At 38.1% G+C, this 22,647-nt stretch overlaps 1 protein-coding gene across 1 annotated transcript in view; it reads left to right on the top strand.

The window, feature by feature from the left end:
* LOC127630490 (citron Rho-interacting kinase) overlaps nt 1-22,647 on the top strand; it is an 81,266-nt gene that overhangs the window by 41,186 nt on the left and 17,433 nt on the right. The window contains exons 15-26 of the mRNA XM_052108056.1: nt 248-301; nt 8,166-8,363; nt 10,675-10,868; nt 11,022-11,157; nt 11,400-11,504; nt 13,800-13,940; nt 15,295-15,402; nt 17,032-17,230; nt 17,504-17,668; nt 17,916-17,939; nt 19,869-20,006; nt 22,298-22,472. Coding sequence (XP_051964016.1) covers nt 248-301; nt 8,166-8,363; nt 10,675-10,868; nt 11,022-11,157; nt 11,400-11,504; nt 13,800-13,940; nt 15,295-15,402; nt 17,032-17,230; nt 17,504-17,668; nt 17,916-17,939; nt 19,869-20,006; nt 22,298-22,472 — 1,637 coding nt within the window. The remainder of the gene's footprint in view (nt 1-247; nt 302-8,165; nt 8,364-10,674; nt 10,869-11,021; nt 11,158-11,399; nt 11,505-13,799; nt 13,941-15,294; nt 15,403-17,031; nt 17,231-17,503; nt 17,669-17,915; nt 17,940-19,868; nt 20,007-22,297; nt 22,473-22,647) is intronic.

The following is a 22,647-nucleotide window of genomic DNA, read 5'->3' as shown; positions in this document are numbered from 1 at the left end:
TATGGTTCATTGTATTCTTCATCTCCACAGCGCTATAAACATCTTCCCACACACAGTTTAAGCGCTCAGTTTCAGTGCATCCTCTCGCCTAATCGCATGACATCATACCTGTCATACTTGATTTCAGTTCTCAATGGCTCTGCTATCTGCTCAAATGCACTCTACTGCAGAACTCAGCGCAACCACTCTGACAGAGTGCACATACTTGCAAATATGCTAATTTGTAACTCTCATTTCTTTTTTTAAGGCCCATCGGGATGAAATTCAGCGCAAGTTTGATGCCCTGCGAGACAGCTGTGCGGTATGCGAACCAACTTCTCTTTATATGGATATGCACATGGATGGTGCTGTTTGCATAACCAACATCTCTTTGTATCATCTGACAGTGTCTAATCCAGAAGAACTGCGGCAGTACCATGATATAGTGATGTATCAGATTGTAATAGCATGTTGATAGGTACTGGGTAGGTGAAAAATAACACAGATACCTCTCTTCTGGTTTTATTGATCACCATTTAAAAGTACAAATATGAAGTATTTTTTACATTTGTATGAGGTCATAAAAGCTGCACATGTGACTGGAAAAGGAAAGTTTGTTAAGACTTTATTGGCTGACAAAGCCTTGTTTAAAAGTTTTAAAACTAAAAAGCATAGGTAAATAGATACATTTAAATTTAATTAATTACTTTAGTTATATTTTTAACAGGCAGACAGACAGATAGACAGGTGGACAGACGGACGGAGAGATTGACAGACAGACAGATGGATGGACAGACAGACGGACGGATAGAGAGATAGCTAGATAGACCGACAGATGGATGGATGGACGAACAGATGGACAGACAGACAGAGAGATATATAGACAGATAGATAGATGACAAACAGACAGACAGATAGATAGATAGAGGGAAGGACAGACGGACGGACAGAGAGAGAGATAAACAGACAGACAGATAGATAGACAGACAGCCAGACAGACAGAGGGACGGACGGACGAATGGACTGACAGAGAGATTGACAGACAGACAGATGGACGGACGGACGGATAGACAGACGGATGGATGGATGGATAGAGAGATAGCTAGACAGAAAGACAGATGGATGGATGGACGGACAGACAGACAGACAGAGAGATATATAGACAGATAGATGACAGACAGACAGACAGATAGACAGATAGATAGATAGATAGATAGAGGGAAGGACAGACGGACAGACAGACAGAGAGATAGACAGACAGACAGACAGACAGACAGACAGACAGAAAGACGGATGGACGAATGGACTGACAGAGAGATTGACAGACAGACAGACAGACAGATGGACAGACGGATGGACAGAGAGAGAGACAGACGGACGGACGGAGAGATAGATAGATAGATGGATAGATAGATAGATAGATAGATGGATAGATAGATAGATGGACGGACAGACAGCGAGAGAGATAGATAGACAGATAGATGACAGACAGACAGATAGATAGATAGATAGATAGATAGATAGATAGATAGATAGATAGATAGATAGATAGATAGATGGAGAGATGGACAGACAGACAGAGAGAAAGAGAGAGAGAGAGAGAGGGATGGATGAACGGACAGACAGACAGACAGAGAGATATATAGACAGATAGATAGATGACAGACAGACAGACAGACAGATAGACCAACAGACGGATGGACGGACGGAGAGAGAGATTGACAGACAGACAGATGGACGGACGGAGAGAGGGATGGATGGATGAACAGACGGACAGAGAGATTGACAGACAGACAGATGGACGGACAGACGGACGGATGGCTGGCTGGATGGACAGACATAGAGAGAGAGAGAGGGATGACAAACGGATGGACAGACAGACAGAGAGATGTATAGACAGATAGATAAATGACAGACAGAAAGACAGATAGATAGACAGACAGACAGACAGAGAGACAGACAGACAGACAGATTTTCATAGGCATCTGTTTTGGACACACTGAAGTGAGTTTCGCCCTGCAATAATTGATTTCAAGAAGAAAGTGCAGTTTAAAGTGTGTGTTCATTATTATCAAGCGCAGAGCATCTCTGCCCTACTTTCACTGTCCACCCACTCTCAAGCTGTTTGAGCAGCTCCAGCTCAACCAATGCAATATTCGCACTCGGTTTTTAGATTCTGTTGGATTATATTACATATTTCCTTTATCATTCGCTTTTGCAATCACAACTACAGATCAGATAAAGGAAACGGGAATGTCTTACAAAGATGAGAATGCATGAGCATGTTGTATTGAAAAGAAATAGATTCATGCACTTAAAAGTAATTAAATGCAGATGAGTAATAAAATGACCATTAGACAGAAGTGCACACTGTGAAGTCATTAGTTATTAAACTTAATAACGGCAGTGTTTGTGCTACAGATATGAATGAGACCTCAAATGATGTCAGATTGTTTAGGAGAGGTGTGTAATTACTTTTCAAAGCAATCAGACTTACGATTTTCCCCTGGCAGACAATAAAACAGGCAAAAAGCAACAGACTTAAATTAAAGAAAGGACCCGAGCCATATATGTAGGCCCTGTCCCAAATGGCGCACTTCATGCGGACTTTCGGTCTCGTGGACTTAAATTGCGCGTGCTCGCTGAGTCTACGAGTCCGTAGGCCGTCCCATTTAGCATTTTAACGCTCTGAAGTGTGCTCAGCAGCGCCCCCTTTGTACCCTTGAAGCGGTCTTCCGCGAAGCCCGCATAGATCCAGGCTTCACGCACTTCAAGTACCCAGGAGTCCTTGCGAAAGGCCAATCAGACAACTGGTGTGAAGAGCGCTTTCGCTCACGGACACAGACAATTGATAACATGGCTGAGAAGAAAATATTTAAGTGTAAGTATCATTATGGTTTTTATGACTGTGTACATTTTACCAGTTGTTACCTACAGTTTATACAAACATTATGGTCATCGACCAGTGGTTGATGTCTCAAACATAGTAATAGTGCGCTGAATAATAGGCTGATCGCATAACGATTCATTATATAGAACCGAATGGCAGGGCTTTACTGAGTCATATGTAAGTGAAGTATGGATATTTAAACCTGTAAATTCACGTGAAACTCACGCACATTTGCATTATGTGTTAAAATTGTAATCTTAGTTCAAATGGAATGAGCGTCACCTTTCACTGGTATTGATTAATACAAGACAAGAGAAAAGAAAAGAAAAGAAAAAGAGAAAAAAGACATAAATAAACAAGGTACACATAAAAAATATAAAATACATATATATATATATATATGTATATAAAGAAAAAAGAAAATTAAACAGTAAATCAAATAATAATGACTTAATGCATTAACGACGTTTGACAAGTTATATGTTTAAAGTCAATAACATTTACTTGCTTACCCTTTCCTCCATGCATAACATCAGCATTTGTATGCATGAAAAATAATCTTGTCTTCTACGACGTCGGAGCGTATAAATGTGATTTCTCTGCATGGCAAGCCTCTCGCAAACACAATAGTAAAAACAACAACAATAGGCAGCATATTTCCCCGAACCGAACCTGCAGCTCCTGTCCAACAATAACCACACTTCACGATCGAGTCTGTCCCAAAAATACTTCTCAATGCGCCCTTGTGGACTTGCGCGAGGGGCCCTATAAGTCTGCACTACATGACGTCACCGAAGTGTGGACACTGAGGAAGTCCACAAGTCCGGAGTGTGCCATTTGGGACAGGGCCGTAGAGAGACCAGAATGTCATAGAAACTTGGGGGTGGGCTTTTTGAGCCTAGCCACCACCTAGCAAAGACCTAGCATACACTCAGTACTCCATAGCAACTGCACAGCAGCACACTGGCATCCACCCACTCTAGCATTGTGGCACTGACTAGTTCATAAATGAAAGTGTATAGGAATACAATGCTATTTTCTGTGCTCACAGTCCATGCAGCTGAAACTTCAGAAGGTGAAAGTGTTTAGTGCAGAGAATGTGTCACCAGAGGCAGATTATAAGAGTTTACAGAAGCCGCTTTGCTCTCTGTATCTCATTGTCAGCAGAAAAACTGAGAGACGTTTTTACAGATCTCTAATGCTGTGTATCAGGACCTGAGGTCAACAGAGGTGTTCAAGTGTTATTTCAAGAATGCCTACAGAAGTACAAAAGTCTGGTGTGAATGCACGATAGATGTGGGACTTGTGATGATCACAACCCTTACAGAAAATAATGTGGTGGTAACATGGTACAGTGATGGTTTAGAATGGATATATATATATATATATATATATATATATATATATATATATATATATATACCATCTAAACCATCACTGTGGCACTAAATGGCACTGAATAATTACCATATGATTACCATTGTATCTACTTGGTAATCCAAGATACTTCCAAATACATAAAATTACCATTCTAACATGTCCAAAACATACGTCCATGACCATGGCATTTTTTTAATGATGTGATTGTTTTAAAAAATGCAGGGACTTTCTGGTGTTTTAAGTCAACATTAAATTCAAATTGACCCCTTTTTGCTTTCTTCACTCATATAATTTCAAACAGTTCATTAGTGCATGATATTCCAAAGAAAAGAAAATGCTGGTTAACGTTAAAGTAATATAGGTTGCACAAATAGCGAGAGATTTAAAAAGGAACCATTGGCCCATTGGGATAAATTCAGCATATTATGACATTAAATATGAAATATTACATTAAAATATTATTATTGATTATTTTATTACATAAACAAATTTTTATATTGTTTATTTTAGTTTATTTATTTTTTTCAAATATACTGCATATACACTCACCTAAAGGATTATTAGGAACACCTGTTCCATTTCTCATTAATGCAATTATCTAATCAACCAATCACATGGCAGTTGCTTCAACGCATTTAGGGGTGTGGTCCTGGTCAAGACAAACTCCTGAACTCCAAACTGAATGTCAGAATGGGAAAGAAAGGTGATTTAAGCAATTTTGAGCGTGGCATGGTTGTTGGTGCCAGACGGGCCGGTCTGAGTATTTCACAATCTGCTCAGTTACTGGGATTTTCACGCACAACCATTTCTAGGGTTTACAAAGAATGGTGTGAAAAGGAAAAACATCCAGTATGCGGCAGTCCTGTGGGCTGAAAATGCCTTGTTGATGCTAGAGGTCAGAGGAGAATGGGCCGACTGATTCAAGCTGATAGAAGAGCAACTTTGACTGAAATAACCACTAGTTACAACCGAGGTATGCAGCAAAGCATTTGTGAAGCCACAACACGCACAACCTTGAGGCGGATGGGCTACAACAGCAGAAGACCCCACCGGTACCACTCATCTCCACTACAAATAGGAAAAAGAGGCTACAATTTGCAAGAGCTCACCAAAATTGGACAGTTGAAGACTGGAAAAATGTTGCCTGGTCTGATGAGTCTCGATTTCTGTTGAGACATTCAGATGGTAGAGTCAGAATTTGGTGTAAACAGAATGAGAACATGGATCCATCATGCCTTGTTACCACTGTGCAGGCTGGTGGTGGTGGTGTAATGGTGTGGGGGATGTTTTCTTGGCACACTTTAGGCCCCTTAGTGCCAATTGGGCATCGTTTAAATGCCACGGCCTACCTGAGCATTGTTTCTGACCATGTCCATCCCTTTATGGCCACCATGTACCCATCCTCTGATGGCTACTTCCAGCAGTATAATGCATCATGTCACAAAGCTCGAATCATTTCAAATTGGTTTCTTGAACATGACAATGAGTTCACTGTACTAAAATGGCCCCCACAGTCACCAGATCTCAACCCAATAGAGCATCTTTGGGATGTGGTGGAACAGGAGCTTCATGCCCTGGATGTGCATCCCACAAATCTCCATCAACTGCAAGATGCTATCCTATCAATATGGGCCAACATTTCTAAAGAATGCTTTCAGCACCTTGTTGAATCAATGCCACGTAGAATTAAGGCAGTTCTGAAGGTGAAAGGGGGTCAAACACAGTATTAGTATGGTGTTCCTAATAATCCTTTAGGTGAGTGTATGTATGTATATAACTAAATAAAAGTTAGTTCCGGTCCTCGAATCTGATTGGACGAGAGACGTTCCGTGAGCACTGGTGGTCTGACAGTATCAGTATTTGGCCACTTCATTGTGTGTGTATCACTCCGCTTGTGTTCGTGCCATTCTAAACTAAAGTGTAAGAGTAGTGCCGATCTGTAAAAAGTTACTGTATGAGTGTCTCTTACATGTATTTTTTTATTACACATGTTAGCCAGCAGGTGGTGACAAAAGAACATTTTTGTGTGTAATATGAGCAGTTGGAGACGTGAAGTGAATCCGTCAGTCATCGTTTACATACAACAGTGCTCCATGATCCCTGGTATTACTACTACACAACTACAGCTAGAAAATACCTTAAACGGCTTTAAACGAACAACTTCAGCATTAAGGCTCAACTTACCTCTTACTGGAGTTTCCACATAGGAAAAAAAGCACTGTTGAAAATGGTAGAGGACATTGCAATTTCTATACTCTTTCAATGGCTACCGCGAAATAGGGAGAAATACCCCCCCCTGGACGACTATATTGCCACTGAGAAAGCTGATCTTCAGAAAGCTGATCTTCAGAAAGCTGACAGCATCTCTGCTTGGGTGTTGCAACAGGTGATCACACATGCTCAGTCGCTCTCTCTTTCTCTCTCTCTCTCTCTCTCACACACACACACACACACACACACACACACACACACACACACCATCCTTGTTTATCCAATAACTTGTTTGAAACAGCACAATCTGTGATACTATAATGGAGGTTTGGATGCATCATTAATTTTGAACCAGCAACGGCAGATTCTGATCGGTCACGTAATAAAGTAGTTTCATGCACAAATGCGTTTTAATGACTGTACTCAGTTTTCCCTAATTTTAAAAAATGTACTTGTTCATTGAACTGTTCTATATAAGCAAATTCCCACTCGTAATCATGCTATATGACCCTAAATCAGCACTGCTGTAATTACCTATGACAGTCGGCCTGCGGCCAAATCACAGCAGTGCTGATATAGGGTCATATAGCACTCTTGCTCATGTGATATTACTTATATATATATATATATTGGCCGCAACATTGATGCAGTTGTGGAAATGGTAAAACAATGTAACCTAAGGCAAACAAATGGGTGTTAGGTGAAATGAACTGAGGTTTTTTGGTAAGTAGTTAAAGTGTGTCAGTGTGTGTGTTGCTGTGCCTTTAACAGTAATAACAATAATAATGAGCACAGAAACTCCTCCGCACCAGAAGAGTGTTTGGCACCGCCGTGCGCCAACATACTTGACCAGCTCTGCAGTTTCATACAGTTCTGCGTCTCTGCTGTTCATCAGATGGAAGCTTTCAGGAGCACTGGAAATGTGTCAAATGAAATGACAAAACACGTCTAAAAAAGGTTTTATTTCAAGCATAGACTCAGTTATTATAAGTGATTCGGTTTAACGTAGTTCCGTGATCATGCTTCGAGCGATTTTACTGTATAATCTTTAAAAAAGAAATATCTCCAAATGCAAAAGGTTGAATCCCTAAAAATAGCAGCAGGATATTGTGCTTATGATTTTGCATTTATTTCAATAGCACTTTATAATAAGGCTTTATTTGTTAGCATTAGTAAATGCATTAGACATCATGAACGAACAATGAAAAAGTATTTAGCCTATTAATCTTTGTTAATGTTAGTTAATTAAAATAAAAATGTTTATTGTTAGTTTACTCTATAGTGCATAGCTAATGTTAACCTACACAACAAAATGTGTATTATATGTTGAAATGATCATTAAACATGAATAAATAAGTGCTGTAAAGGTGTTGTTCACTGATTGTTCATGTTAACTAATGTAAATAAATACAATTTAATTGTAAAGTGTTACATCTGCAATCTATAAAACAAGTGTAAGAAACACATTTGAGTAAATACCTTCACTTGCCAACAACAACATGGTATTACAGTGTTTTTTGGACATGTAACATGGTATTATGTAATGGTGTGTGAATGATACATGGGATATATATATATATATATATATATATACAAAGTGCATTGCTATTATCTTCTGATACATTTCTTTACCATAGTACAGAAACTTTGCAAGGGTGATCATGTTTAGTATGTACAGTATTTGCATCTCTCTCACCTGCATCAGGTGATCACAGATCTAGAGGAGCAGTTGACGCAGCTGACCCAGGAGAATAGCGAGTTGAACCGGCAGAACTTCTACCTGTCTAAACAACTGGACGAGGCCACGGATGAGAACGAGGAGCGACTGCAACTCAAACAGGACGTGGATCGTCTGCGCAGAGAGGTGGCCGACCGAGAGATGCACCTCAACAACCAGAAACAGGTACTGATCTCATCATTTACTCACCCTCGTACCATTCCAGGTGTGTATGACTTTCTTTCTTTTTCTGAACACAAATGAAGATTTTTAGAAGAATATTTCAGCCCTGTAGGTCCTTAACATGCAAGTAAATGGTGACCAAAACCTTCAAGCTCAAAAGAGCACAGAAATGCAGCATAAAAGCAATCCAAAAGACTCCAGTGGTTAAATCCATGTCTTCAGATAGGTATGGGCGAGAAACAGATCAATATTGAAGACCTTTTTCACTATAAAATCTCCCTAGTGCACAGTTGGTGGCGATATGCATGAGAATGCAAATCGCCAAAAAACAAAAAGAAAGTGAAAGTGGAGATTTATAGTAAAAAAAGGACTTGCATATTGATTGTTTCTCATCCACACCTATCATAGCTCTTCTGAAGACACGCATTTAACCACTGGATTCGTATGGATTACTTTTATGCTGCCATTATGTGCTTTTTGGAGCTTCAGAGTTTGGTGAAGACCTACAGAGCTGAGATATTTTTCTAAAAATCTTAATTTGTGTTCTGGAGAGGAAAGAAGGTCATACACATCTTGGATGGCATGAGCATGAGTAAATGATGAGAGAATTTTTATTTTTGGGTGAACTGTCCCTTTAACACTCACAAAAACACACGACACATTTTCATCAAGACATTATTTAGGATGTTTATGAAGCCATTTTCCTTGCACCGATGGCGGCTCCCCACAATGTAGGTGATTTGAGTAGGGACTACCTTGGTAGGGACATACTTTACAATGCCAAAGCGCAGTAACTACGGCAACCCATACACACACAAACACAGTCGCACACAAATCTCCCATCAGCCAGTGTATAAATCACAGGCACATGTTGTTAGTGCAGGACAGAGAAGGTTTTGGGCTGAATTTAAGAGCTCACCACAGACAATGAGCACCATTAAAGAGACACCGTTCACTCTAAAAGGACGTTTCTCTGTCATTAACATACAAAAAATGGCTGTCGACAGAGTCGGGGTCATTTGATGAGAAAAGCAAGTACAATTTTCAACAAAACCAACCTCCCTACCCTAAACCTTGAACCTGAACCCAAACCTAACCGATAGCGTCATAAAAATCAAATGTGACATCATTTTGTGATGAACATCATTCAGGTTGAGTTCTTCTGGTGTTTAGGAATGATATGATTTATTCTATATTTCTCTGTATTACCTCACTGTGACTGGATGGGCCAAATGTCCCAATAGGTGTCATAAATCAGTATTTTGGAACATGTTTTTTCAGCTCAGTTACTACAAATGCTTGGTTTGGACTGAAGATCTGAAAGATACGCATGTTCACGTGGTCCATGTGTTAAGTTCAACAGATCAGGCTAAATTTGTTGCCTTTTTTTAAGTTTTTTCACACTTTATGGTTTGAAATTTTACAACATGAAAATCACAGCTTTCCTCCTCAGTACCAAAACAAAGCTGTTTAATAAAGTTGAAAATGATGCTCAGGTTTTATTGTTTTCAGCGATGGTGGCGCAGCGTGGCAGGAGAGGTGTGTGCGCGGTGATGTATGTGTGTGGGATGCAGTGTGTGGGGGTGTTCAGTCCTTGCTGTTGTATAACAGCGTCGAATGGTAATCATAGACGCTGGTAGGAGGCAGAGATGTGTCATATTCACTCGCAGCTCCCCTCTGCCCCGCCAGCGTTGGACTTCACAGGGGCAAAAGCACACAGGCTATATTTGGAGACTCGCTCTTTTCCTGAAATGTGGTGATATTCAGTCCTGCCACTGAAGTACACTTTCAAACACACATCTGCCGGATGCAAGAGCCCCCCCGAGGACACTCAAAATGAATTCTGATTAGCAGTGAATCTGGACCTGTTAATGAAAGTCAAAAAGAAAAATCTGTGATGTCCTTTCCATGTATATTAGCATAAATCTAGCATCAAGGGCCGTTCACACCAAGCATGTTCTTGTGTTTAAAAATGTGTTTAAAAAACGGTCTTGCAATCTGTGTAAAATAAATAATTTATCAGATATTATGTAATTGATAACAGGATTTTTGCGACTTTGAAATAAGAGTCACATGTACTATTTAGACATATGATGAACTACAGTGTGAACACTATCAGTACGATGAGATTAGTCATTTTTAAGAGGTCATTTACATCTACAAGTCTTAAATGTACAGTAGTAATAACAGCCTGTTTTGTTGTAAGGGTGTAAAATGGTCCTGAAAACTATGTTACAAATTATTTTGAGGCAGGAAACCTTCTAAGTAGACTCATGGCCTCTTTTAGAGTTGTGAATGATGTTTATGTGTGCAGAACATTGAAACACTGAAGACGACGTGTACAATGCTGGAGGAGCAGGTGCTAGAGCTGGAGACACTGAATGATGAGCTGCTGGAGAAAGAGAGACAGTGGGAGAGTTGGAGATCTTCTTTGGACGAGGAGAAAAACCAGGCAGAGAGAAGAGCTCGAGACATACAGAGACAACTGGACAGTGAAAAACAGAACAGGTACACACACACATTTACGCTGAAAACAATAGTGCAGAACTGGTAAGCAAGTGTAGTATGTCAGAGCCATGGCTTGGCAATTATATTGAGCAATTGAGGAAGGGGAGTGTTTCATTTGTTTGGTGAAATCTATGTTTCTGTCTGTCTCTCCAGACTCTGTGCAGAGCAACGTAATTCTGAATCTCGTCAAGCAGTTGAACTGGCAGTGAAAGAACACAAAGCTGAGATTCTGGTGCTTCAACAGGCCCTGAAAGACCAGAAACTCAAAGCGGAGGGCCTCTCTGATACTGTAAGTGCATGCATGGGTGTCCTTGGCTTAGCCTTTGTTTATACTTTGGGGTGGTGTGGTTAAAAGGTTTTTGGTTTGATCTCCTCAAGGAACAATTAAGGAACTATCAGCATTATGTCTTTGATCAAGATGTTTAACCTTAGGTTACTACTGTTGGATTGTCCCAAATATATAGTGCACTGAATGATGTGTTGTATAAAAGCGTCTGCTAAACAAATAACACCATTCCACTTGTTTCTCAGATGAGTGATCTGGAGAAGAAACATGCTATGCTGGAAATGAATGCTCGCAGTCTGCAACAGAAGCTAGAGACAGAGAGGGAAATAAAACAAAGACTCATGGACGAGGTACTCCACTTTTCTAATGTCACTTTACAAATGTCACTTAACTAACTTCACTTTACTAACTTCACTTTACAAATGTCACTTTACTAACTTCACTTCACTTATGTGACTTTACTAACGTCACTTTACTAACGTCACTTTACTTATGTGACTTTACTAATGTCACTTTACTAATGTCACTTTACTAACGTCACTTTACTAACGTCACTTTACTTATGTCACTTTACTAACATCACTTTACTAACTTCACTTTACTAATGTCACATTACTAACTTCACTTTACAAATGTCACTTTACTAACTTCACTTATGTGACTTTACTAATGTCACTTTACTTATGTCACTTTACTTATGTCACTTTACTAACGTCACTTTACTAACGTCACTTTACTAACATCACTTTCCTAATGTGAATTTACTAATGTCACTTTATTAATGTCACTTTACTAACGTCACTTTCCTAATGTGACTTTACTAATGTCACTTTACTTATGTCACTTTACTAACGTCACTTTCCTAATGTGACTTTACTAATGTCACTTTATTAATGTCACTTTACTTATGTCACTTTACTAACGTCACTTTCCTAATGTCACTTTACTAACTTCACTTTACTTATGTCACTTTACTTACTTCACTTTACTAATGTCACTTTACTAACTTCACTTTACTAAAGTCACTTTACTAACTTCACTTTACTAATGTCACATTACTAACATCACTTTACAAATGTCACTTTACTAATGTCACTTTACTAACATCATTTTACAAATGTCACTTTACTAACATCACTTTACTAACATCACTTTACTAATGTCACTTTACTAACATAACTTTACAAATGTCACATTACTAACATCACTTTACAAATGTCACTTTACTAACATCACTTTACTAATGTCACTTTTCTAACATCATTTTACAAATGTCATTTTACTAACATCACTTTACTAATGTCACTTTACTAACATCACTTTACAAATGTCACTTTACTAACATCACTTTACTAATGTCACTTTACTAACATCATTTTACAAATGTCATTTTACTAACTTCACTTTACTAACATCACTTTACTAATGTCACTTTACTAACGTCACTTTACAAACGTCACTTTACTAACATCACTTTACTAATGTCACTTTACGAACATCATTTTACAAATGTCATTTTACGAACATCATTTTACTAACATCACTTTACTAATGTCATTTTACTAATGTAATTTACTAACATCACTTTACAAATGTCACTTTACTAACATCACTTTACTAATGTCACTTTACTAACATCATTTTATAAATGTCATTTTACTAACTTCACTTTACTAACATCACTTTACTAATGTCACTTTACTAACATTACTGATATCATCATACTAATGTCACTTTACTAACATCATTTTACAAATGTCAATTTTACTAATGTCACTTTACTAATGTCACTTTACAAATGTCACTTTACAAATGTCATTTTACTAACTTCACTTTACTAATGTCAATTTTAATAACTTCACTTTACTAACATCACTTTACTAATGTCACTTTACTAATGTAATTTACTAACATCACTTTACAAATGTCACTTTACTAACATCACTTTACTAACATCACTTTACTAATGTCACTTTACTAATGTCATTTACTAACATCACTTTACTAACATCACTTTACTAATGTCACTTTACTAATGTCACTTTACTAATGTCATTTTACTAACTTCACTTTACAAATGTCATTTTAATAACTTCACTTTACTAATGTCACTTTACTAATGTCATTTACTAACATCACTTTACTAACGTCACTTTACTTATGTCACTTTACAAATGTAATTTTACTAACTTCACTTTACTAACATCACTTTACTAATGTCATTTACTAACATCACTTTACTAACGTCACTTTACTAACGTCACTTTTCTAACATCATTTTATAAATGTCATTTTACTAACTTCACTTTACTAACATCACTTTACGAATGTCACTTTAATATCATTACTGATACCATCTTACTAATCATTTTACAAATGTCAGTTTTACAAATGTCACTTTACTAATGTCACTTTACAAATGTCATTTTACTAACTTCACTTTACTAATGTCAATTTTACAAAAGTCACTTTACTAATGTCACTTTACAAATGTCACTTTACTAATGTCACTTTACAAATGTCATTTTACTAACTTCAATTTACTAATGTCACTTTACAAATGTCACTTTACTAACTTCAGTGTCCTTGTGTACTTTGTTAAATTAAGTCTGTTTAATGTATGAATACTGTCACTTTTCTCATAGCAAGCAAAACTACAGCAGCAAATGGACCTTCAGAAGAGTCACATCTTCAGACTGACACAAGGACTTCAGGACGCACTGGACCAGACTGATCTTCTGAAGACAGAGAGAACCGACCTGGAGTACCAGCTAGAAAACATACAGGTACACACAAACATACAAACCCATGCTTATTTGGAAGCATAACATTGGGTATGTTCAGAATGGCTTACTACTATACCTCTTGTATGAGGAATGCAGTATTCTTAATGTACATGCACAGTACGCAAATGTTCTGTAGCCATAGTAGTGCTTTAGTAGTTGTGCACTGAAATGAATACTATTCTGAGCTATCACTACTACATAGTTTTTTCATAGTATGCAGTATACAGTAAATACTGTGAAGTATGCAGTTGGTAGTGCTCTAGAATTCTATTCTGAGTTATCAATACTACATAGATTCCTTAAAGTTGAATGCAGTATACAGTATATACTGTGTGTACAATGCACTAGGTAGTATGCTAGTATTCTATTGTGACTTACCAGTACTATATAGTTTTTAAATAGTATACAGTTTATACAACATAATATGCAATAGCTAGTATGCTAGTATTCTATTCTGAGTTATCAATACTACATCGTTTTTTAAATAGTATGCAGTATACAGTATATACTGTGTGTAGAATGCACTAGGTAGTACACCTGTATTCTATCTTGAGCTATCACTACTACATACTTTTTTAAATAGTTTGCAGTAAACAGCATATACTGTGTAGTATGCAGTTGGTTGTGCACTATAATTCTATCCTGAGTTATCAGTACTGCATTGTTTTTTTAAGAGGTATGAAGTATACAGTACATAATGTGTGTATATAATATAATATCTAGTATGCTGTTTTTCTATTGTGAGCTATCAGTACTACGTAGTTTTTAAATAGTATGTGGTGTACAGTATATACTTCACAATGTGCAGTAGGTAGTAGGCTAGTATTTTATTCTGATTTAATGATACTATTATACTATTGTTTTTTTATAGTATGCCATATACAGTATGTACTGTGTAGAATGCACTAGGTAGTATGCTAGTATATTATTTTGAGTTATTAATGTTACATCATTTTTTAAATAGTATACAGTATATACTGTGTAGTATGCTGTTGGTAGTGCACTAGTATTCAATACTGAGTTGTCAATACTACATAGATTTTTTTTAAAGTAGAATGCAGTATACAGCATATACGGTGTGTAGTATGCACTAGATAGTATGCTAGCATTCTCTTGTGACTTACCAATACTATATCATTTTTAAATAGTATACAGTTTATACAACATAATATGCAATAGCTAGTATGCTAGTATTCTATTCTGAGTTATCAATACTACATCGTTTTTTAAATAGTATGCTCTATACATTATATACTGTGTGTGCAATGCACTATGCAGTACACTAGTATTCCATTCCGAACATACCCACAATGGTCAGAGCTGTATTTTAAGAGCAGTATGGCACCCTTTGCAGGCGGCATACTCTCATGAGAAAGTCAAGATGGAGGGGACCATCACGCAGCAGACGAAGCTCATCGACTTCCTGCAGGCCAAGGTAGAGCACCCCTCTAAGAGGAAAAAGGTCAGAGTCATCCTCTGGATATTCACTTCATTAACTAACTAATCCGACTAACTGCCTGCTGAGCTGCGTATTAGGTGTCCCTGAAGCGTCAGTTGTGATCGTAAGTTTATACACCCCTTGCAGAAAAAAAGTTTAGCAATTTTAAAAACAGTGAGATCTTAAAAATGGTCTTATTTATTTTATTTAGTGCTGCCAGGAAGAAGCTGCATAACAGATATTTATTCCACAAGACAAAATAACAAATGATTATCCTGTCAAAAGTTTACACACCCTTATTTCCTATTTTGTGTTGCCTACTTGAGCATCAACAACTGTTTGCAGCATTTTGTGATATGAGTAGATGTGATATGTTTTAATGCATAGAATAAAAATGCACAGAAAGTTAATGGTAACTGAGTCTCACATTCTGTCTAATATTTGCTTTTGTGTTCCAAGGGAGAAATAAAATCACATGAGTTTAGAACAAAATGGGGGTGGTTACATTTTTAGGGGAACTGTCCCTTTAAGAACCAAGGCTATGCAAACTTTTAAACAGAATAATTTGTGCTATTTATTTATTATTTTGTCTTGTGGAATATATACACTACAAGGTCAAACGTTTAGGGTCACTTATTCTTTATTATTTTTCACATCTAAGGTTAATAGTAAAGTCATCAAAAATATGGAAGAACAGAAATGGGACTATAGCAACTGTGTTGTGACAAAAAAAATACAATAATCAAAATTTTCTAGGTACTCAAAGCGCTTTACAAAAAACGAGGCCATGATGATGATGCGACGGCAGCCATAGTGCGCCAGAACGCCCAACACACACCAGCTATTGGTGGGGAGGAGAGAATAGAGTGATGTAGCCAATTCAGTGATGGAGATTAATATGAGGCCATGATAGATAGGGGCCAATGGGGGGAATTTGGCCAGGACACCGGGGTTACACCCATACTCTTAACGAGAAGTGGGATTTTTAATGACCACAGAGAGTCAGGACCTCGGTTTAACATCTCATCCGAAGGACGGTGCCTCTTTACAGTATAGTGTTCCTGTCACTATACTGGGGCATTAGGACCCACACAGACCGTAGGGTGAGCACCCCCTGCTGGCCTCCCAGTTTTTAAACACAATTGAAGGAGTTCCCATCAATGCTGGGCACTTATTGGCTGCTTTTCTTAATTATTCAGTCCAAGACTTTTATTATAATGAAATACATTATGTTGGCACAATGATATTTTTGTCTACAAAACTAATTTCAAACAATTAAGCTTGCACCTTCAAATCACGAGAAACATTTCAGTCAAGTGACCCCAAACCTCCGAACGGCGGTGTATAAATATATATCTGTTATGTCATATGGCTTTTTTTTTAATAGCAAAGGGTATGTAAATTCATGAGCAGAACTGTACATATACAAATAACAGCATAAACTAACCGATCAGAAATCTCACGGTAGAATTAAAGGAATTCTACGTCCACATGTGCCCATTTCGCCCTGAATAAGTTGTAGAAAGGGACACCTAATTAGACTGAATATCTAGGGGTTGTTTCAAATAGCAGGATAGAGTCCCAGCATACTAAACTTCTGCAGCAGGGCGCATGAGCCTGGGCGATTCACTTTGTCTTGTGTTCTGCGTTTAGGGTATCTTCAGCGGGCGACGGCGTGAGGATATTCTGGCAGCACTGGCAGCTCAGGGTCAGACGCATGTGCCCACTGTACCCGCTGTGACCCCGGTGCCCCTGCAGTACAGTGACCTGAAGGCAGCGCTGGAGAAGGAGAGAGCCCGGAGCTCAGAGCTTGAAGATGTCCTGCAGAAAACACGCTTGGAGCTCAGAGAGGGTGTGACACTCATCATTTTGAGGCTTGGGGTGACACTACCATGATGGCAATTCTGTACTATGGTATTCTCTGAAGTCCATTGGACTGGAGTACCATGGGATATGAATATCTAAAAATATATATATATTTAAATTACTATAATCTTACTGTGTATTTTGGGCATGGTAATACTATGTTTTATGGCTACTAGCATGGTGGAAAGACGGTAGTAGATGAATATGGTTATCATTCATCACGTCTCTCGTATATCTCACGGTGATCTCCTCCACTCAGCAGTTCAGTTTAATAAAGCTCTGGAGCACAGTGGAACTCCATCCACTCCAGGTCTGGCCCGTCAGCAGCTCATGATGTCCACCAAATCCAACAAATCACCCGAACGTCAGCCCAGCCTCATGGCCTCCAGCTCTGGCCGCAGGAAGGACGCTGGCAATCCGGAAGGTAAGAATTGAGACAGCGGCTTTACAACATCTTTAGTTTCATAAAGAATCTCCCCTTTTGGCATTTCAGAGAAACAAACAGATAAATTCAATTAAGATCCAATAGGAAAGTGCTTGTTTTACTGTTTGCCTATCAATGCTTCAATATAACATGAGAACTTAACTGGAAACGGGACGGACGTATTTATAACAAATGTCTTCACTCATGTCTGTCCACACTCACTGTCCTCTCTGTTGTCATCCCACAGAAATAAGGAGAGTCACTTCTGAAAGTAAGTTTTTAATAACAGACCTATTAATAATAGGTGACCCCTTGTCTAGAAACAGTGCTATTTGTTCCTGAAAACTTGCATTATTTCAACCCTGTCACAGTCAGTTTGGTATTCATTCAGGCCTCTTTAATTTAAATAAATCCCTAAATAAATTGTAACAGTATCAGTGTCATAGACTCAGAAAAAAAAACATATACTTATGACATTTCTCTAAACACATGTGTCAACCCTGTTGCATAAAAAATGGCTAATAATGGTCCTAACTCTCACACCACATTATTTACATAAATATTTTTGTGACAACAAAATATATTTTCTGCATAACATGAAACATTATCACAATTGTTTGTCCAATTAAAAAGATGAACTATTTTGCTTGCTAAGATTTAAAAAGAGGAGACGTATTGAAAGATGAAGATTGTAAGAGGAACTTTGACGTTACTCCCTTAAATATGTGAGAAAGATCAAGCCATTATTTAAAAAGAGGCGAAAATGTCTCCGTGCAACAGAGTTGAAACAGAAGTGAATGCATTAAGTATTTTTAAAAACATTACATAGTGAGTTTATTTTAGTTTTTTATTTTAATAAATCTTTAATTTTATATTATTTAATTAATATAATTAATTAAATGTAATATATATATATATATATATATATATATATATATATATATATATATATATATATATATATATATACATACACACAATAAAAAATAATATATATATATATATATATATATATATATACACACAGTATTTACCATATATAGATATATACTATATATATAAAAGTACATATATATATATATATATATATATATATATATATATATATATATATATATATATATATATGTATATACTTACCACAAATAATATATATATATATACACACACACAGAATTTAACTTATATATACTTACCATAAAAAGTCATATATATATATATATATATATATATATATATATATATATACTATACCATAAATAAATAAATATATATACATGTATATACACAGTATTTACAATATAAATTAATATTCATATATATATATATACAGTATTTACCATATAAATATGTGTATATATATATATATATATATATATATATATATATATATATATATGTATATATATATATATATATATATATATAAATTTATATATTATAAACATACTAATATATATATATAATATATATATACTGTATATATATATATATATATATATATATATATATATATATAACCCATTATGATGTAATGGTAATGATTGTGGACATGCAAATTGTCAGATACTGGAATATAAAAATAAAAATGTAAAAATAAAATTGAATTAATTTTTCTAAGATTTCTTTCAAAATACACTCTAAACAGAGTTCAGATTGATCAAATAATATGAAAATGTAAGTGAAGTATTTTTGTTCTACATCATGTGGACACAAATGGCACCGTTTCCTAACGGCGGCTCTCCATTACTCATTTTAACTTGATATTATCTTTATATCCCTGCAGAGATAAGCTCTCTGGCCAAATCAAAACGCTTTGAATATACACGTGCTATCTCAGACTTTCACTCGGGACATCATTGAATGATTCTGTATCTCCAAGGCTCCCGAGGACAGACCTGTCCGGACACTGAGCTTATCTCAAATGCAGCTTCGGCTCGCGCTAGTCTAAATGGCCATACTCCTGCTGTATGCCATGCGGAATGTGAGAACTCCATGATCTTTGCATGCATGTACCCAAGCAACAGCTTGGACAGTACAGTGATGCTGGCGTTCTCAGGGCTGATATTTCACCTGTACTCTGGTGGAGAAATGTTCTCTGGAGAGGACATTTTATAGCTTGCTTTGGGCTGTCTGCATAAGCGATATGAAGACTCTTTTCTGCAGATGTAAGTGTGTTTTTGTCTGTTTGCTCTTGTAGAATATGCCAGACGTGTGAAGGACAGAATCCATCACAACACTCCTCACCGCTTCACGCAAGGGCTCAACATGCGAGCGGCACGCTGCACCGTCTGTCTGGATACAGTTCATTTTGGACGGCAGGCTGCTACCTGCATTGGTGCGTGTCAACTTTGACCTTTTTCCACCATCACGGAATAAACACTCCCTCACTACACTGACAAAAATGTATGGTACTAACATGTTTTCTTTCTAACATTCATTGGGTATCTCACTGTGGATAATCGCCTTGGGCGTGACCAATCCTGAAAGCACCAATGACACCACGTCTGTCAGTCGACAGAACATCACAGTCCCACCTCCCTCATCTTAGTCACTGCCATAGGTCACTTCTTTATTCTCATTCTCTTCCCCATGAAGATCAGTGGAAGCTAACCGGGCTTGCAGTCGAGCAACCAAACATGTGGACCTCAGGACATGGAGTGGGTGAACAGCATACCCCTGAGGGTAATTAAAACGATTCAGAGCCTGAAGGCGGCATCAATGCGCTCCATGCATAATCGATAATGGGGTGTGTTTGAGCAGTGGTATGCACACAGACACATTGGGTCTGTTCCAAAACCTAGCAAGTGTCCTCCGCAGGCAGCATTTTAAGACATCATAGGCAAGCTCCCAGCATCGGGTAGCATCGGGTGTCTCCTTCCCCGGGTCGGCAGTCCCAGAATGCACCGTGTTGAGCTCGGTGGAAAAATAAATCCAAGATGGCGGACGAAGCGAAAGAAATTTAGATATCTTTATTATCCATTCAATACTGAAAAGTATCAATAAATAACCGTTTAATATGACACAAAACGGACTATTTTACCCAAAATATGTGTGTGCGGTGCATATTTAGGCTCATTAGAGGATTACGTTGTTTCTCTCGCATCATGGGAGATTTGAGATGACTGTCCCATGCGCAGTTTCAGTTAGTATGCTGCGATAGAAGACAGGAGCCTTTGTAGGCAGGAGACTGTGGAAAGCAGCTCACTAAATTTGGGAACAGATCCATACTGAACTGTCATGTGGGAACTGACCCATTGAATACAACAGGGTGTCAAAACCTCAAGTTTCGTCATTGGATCTGTCCGTGGTCCATAAGTGTTTTTCTCAGTCCCCGTCCGAGTCGGTTGAAAGTAAAGAATTAAAGCTCCTATCGTTAAAGGCAGCTTTGCGATCGGCTCTGACGGCTGCGAAGCGGGTTAGTGAACTCCATGCTTTGCCTGTCTCTTGGATGTGCTTGTCTGTGGATTTGTCAAGAGCGACTCTTAAGACGAATCCAGCCTTTGTGCCAAATTGAGTGACACTGCTCTCAGCTTTAAGCTGGGTATTCACCTGCCTCTGTTTCCTTGTCGGAGGACGAGCGGCTTCACTGTTTTTGTCCAGTTTATACTCTACGTTTGTTCGGGTACGAGAATCAGCCAAGGCAGACCCATATCACGACAGTGCCTGTATCATTGGGAAGTGGAGGCTTTTATATTGAGCCATAATAGCCTGGGGATGTGAACTCTGGAGGGCTTGAGAGCTCATTCTACCAGAGGCATGGCTACCGCATGGGCCGCTGTTTAGGGGCATTTCAGTCTGGGACATTTGTGCAGTGGTGAGTTAGGCGTCACCTCACACTTTTGTCCGATTTTATAGACTCGATGTCACAAAGCCATTATTGGCTCATTCTGTCCTTAGTGTGGGTGGTCATTCTGCTAATGTGTATTTGTATATATTTGCAAAACTACAACACAGTGAAAGCACTTTTAGTTGTTTTTTCTCCATCCCTTATTTGGGAATTTGATTGGATTTCTGGTATTGGACACTGAGTCGGTTGACGGGTCTGCTTCAGACAGCATATCTGCAATATAGGAGTTGGCTATATCCCATAATGAGATGCCATACGAATGTTAGAAAGGGAACTTCAGGTTACGTAGGTAACCCCAGTTCTCTGATAACAGGAAGAAGGTATCTCACAGCACTTCCCTCCTTGGAGAAGAGATATGGGGAGAATGAAGAAGAGACCAATGTCTTATATGAGTGAGGTGGGGCTCCCTTATCACCTCTGTGATTGGTCTGTAAACTGACAGACGTATTGTTATGGGTGCTTCCATGATTGGTCACACCTGAGGCGATTTCCCATAGTGAGATACCTCACTCCTGTTATCAGAGAACTGGGGTTAAGTTACCTAAATTTTTATGGACATAAATCAATGGTATTACCATTATTACCATTACCGTTATTATCAAAATACCATCCGATACCATGACAACACCAATGCACCTTTTGTAGCTGTATCAACCTTTTCTCCTGTTCCTCCATAAGTATTCATTTTTGTTTATCCAGTCACTGACACAATTGTGTCGTCGCGGTTTAACTGCAGATGTTGAGTCGTTTGCTTAACCGTCTTCTCTCTCCTGCATCAGAATGTCACGCTTTGTGCCACCCAAAATGCTCGCCCTACTTGCCAGCCACCTGCGGCGTGCCCACCGAGTACGCCCTGCACCTGTCTGACGCACTGTGCAGGGAGAAGGGCAGCACCTCCGGTCTGAAAGACACTGGTGGACACATGAGACTAGAGGGATGGCTCAAACAGCCCAGGTGAGCACATGATCTCAGGTCCATAATGAAGAGAGGTTTCATATTTCCATGGCAATGATTTTACCAAACCATGGCAGTATTCTTTAATCTGATTGGTTGGCATTAAGGGTGTTCATTTTGTTTAATTGCATGTGTAATTTGTATAATTGTATAATGAAGTAGTTTCAACCTTTAG

Source organism: Xyrauchen texanus, chromosome 37 (genome assembly GCF_025860055.1).
Source record: "Xyrauchen texanus isolate HMW12.3.18 chromosome 37, RBS_HiC_50CHRs, whole genome shotgun sequence".
In the NCBI taxonomy this organism is placed as follows: domain Eukaryota; kingdom Metazoa; phylum Chordata; class Actinopteri; order Cypriniformes; family Catostomidae; genus Xyrauchen; species Xyrauchen texanus.
Note: the sequence above shows the minus strand (reverse complement) of the source record. Positions and strands in the feature narration are given on the sequence as shown.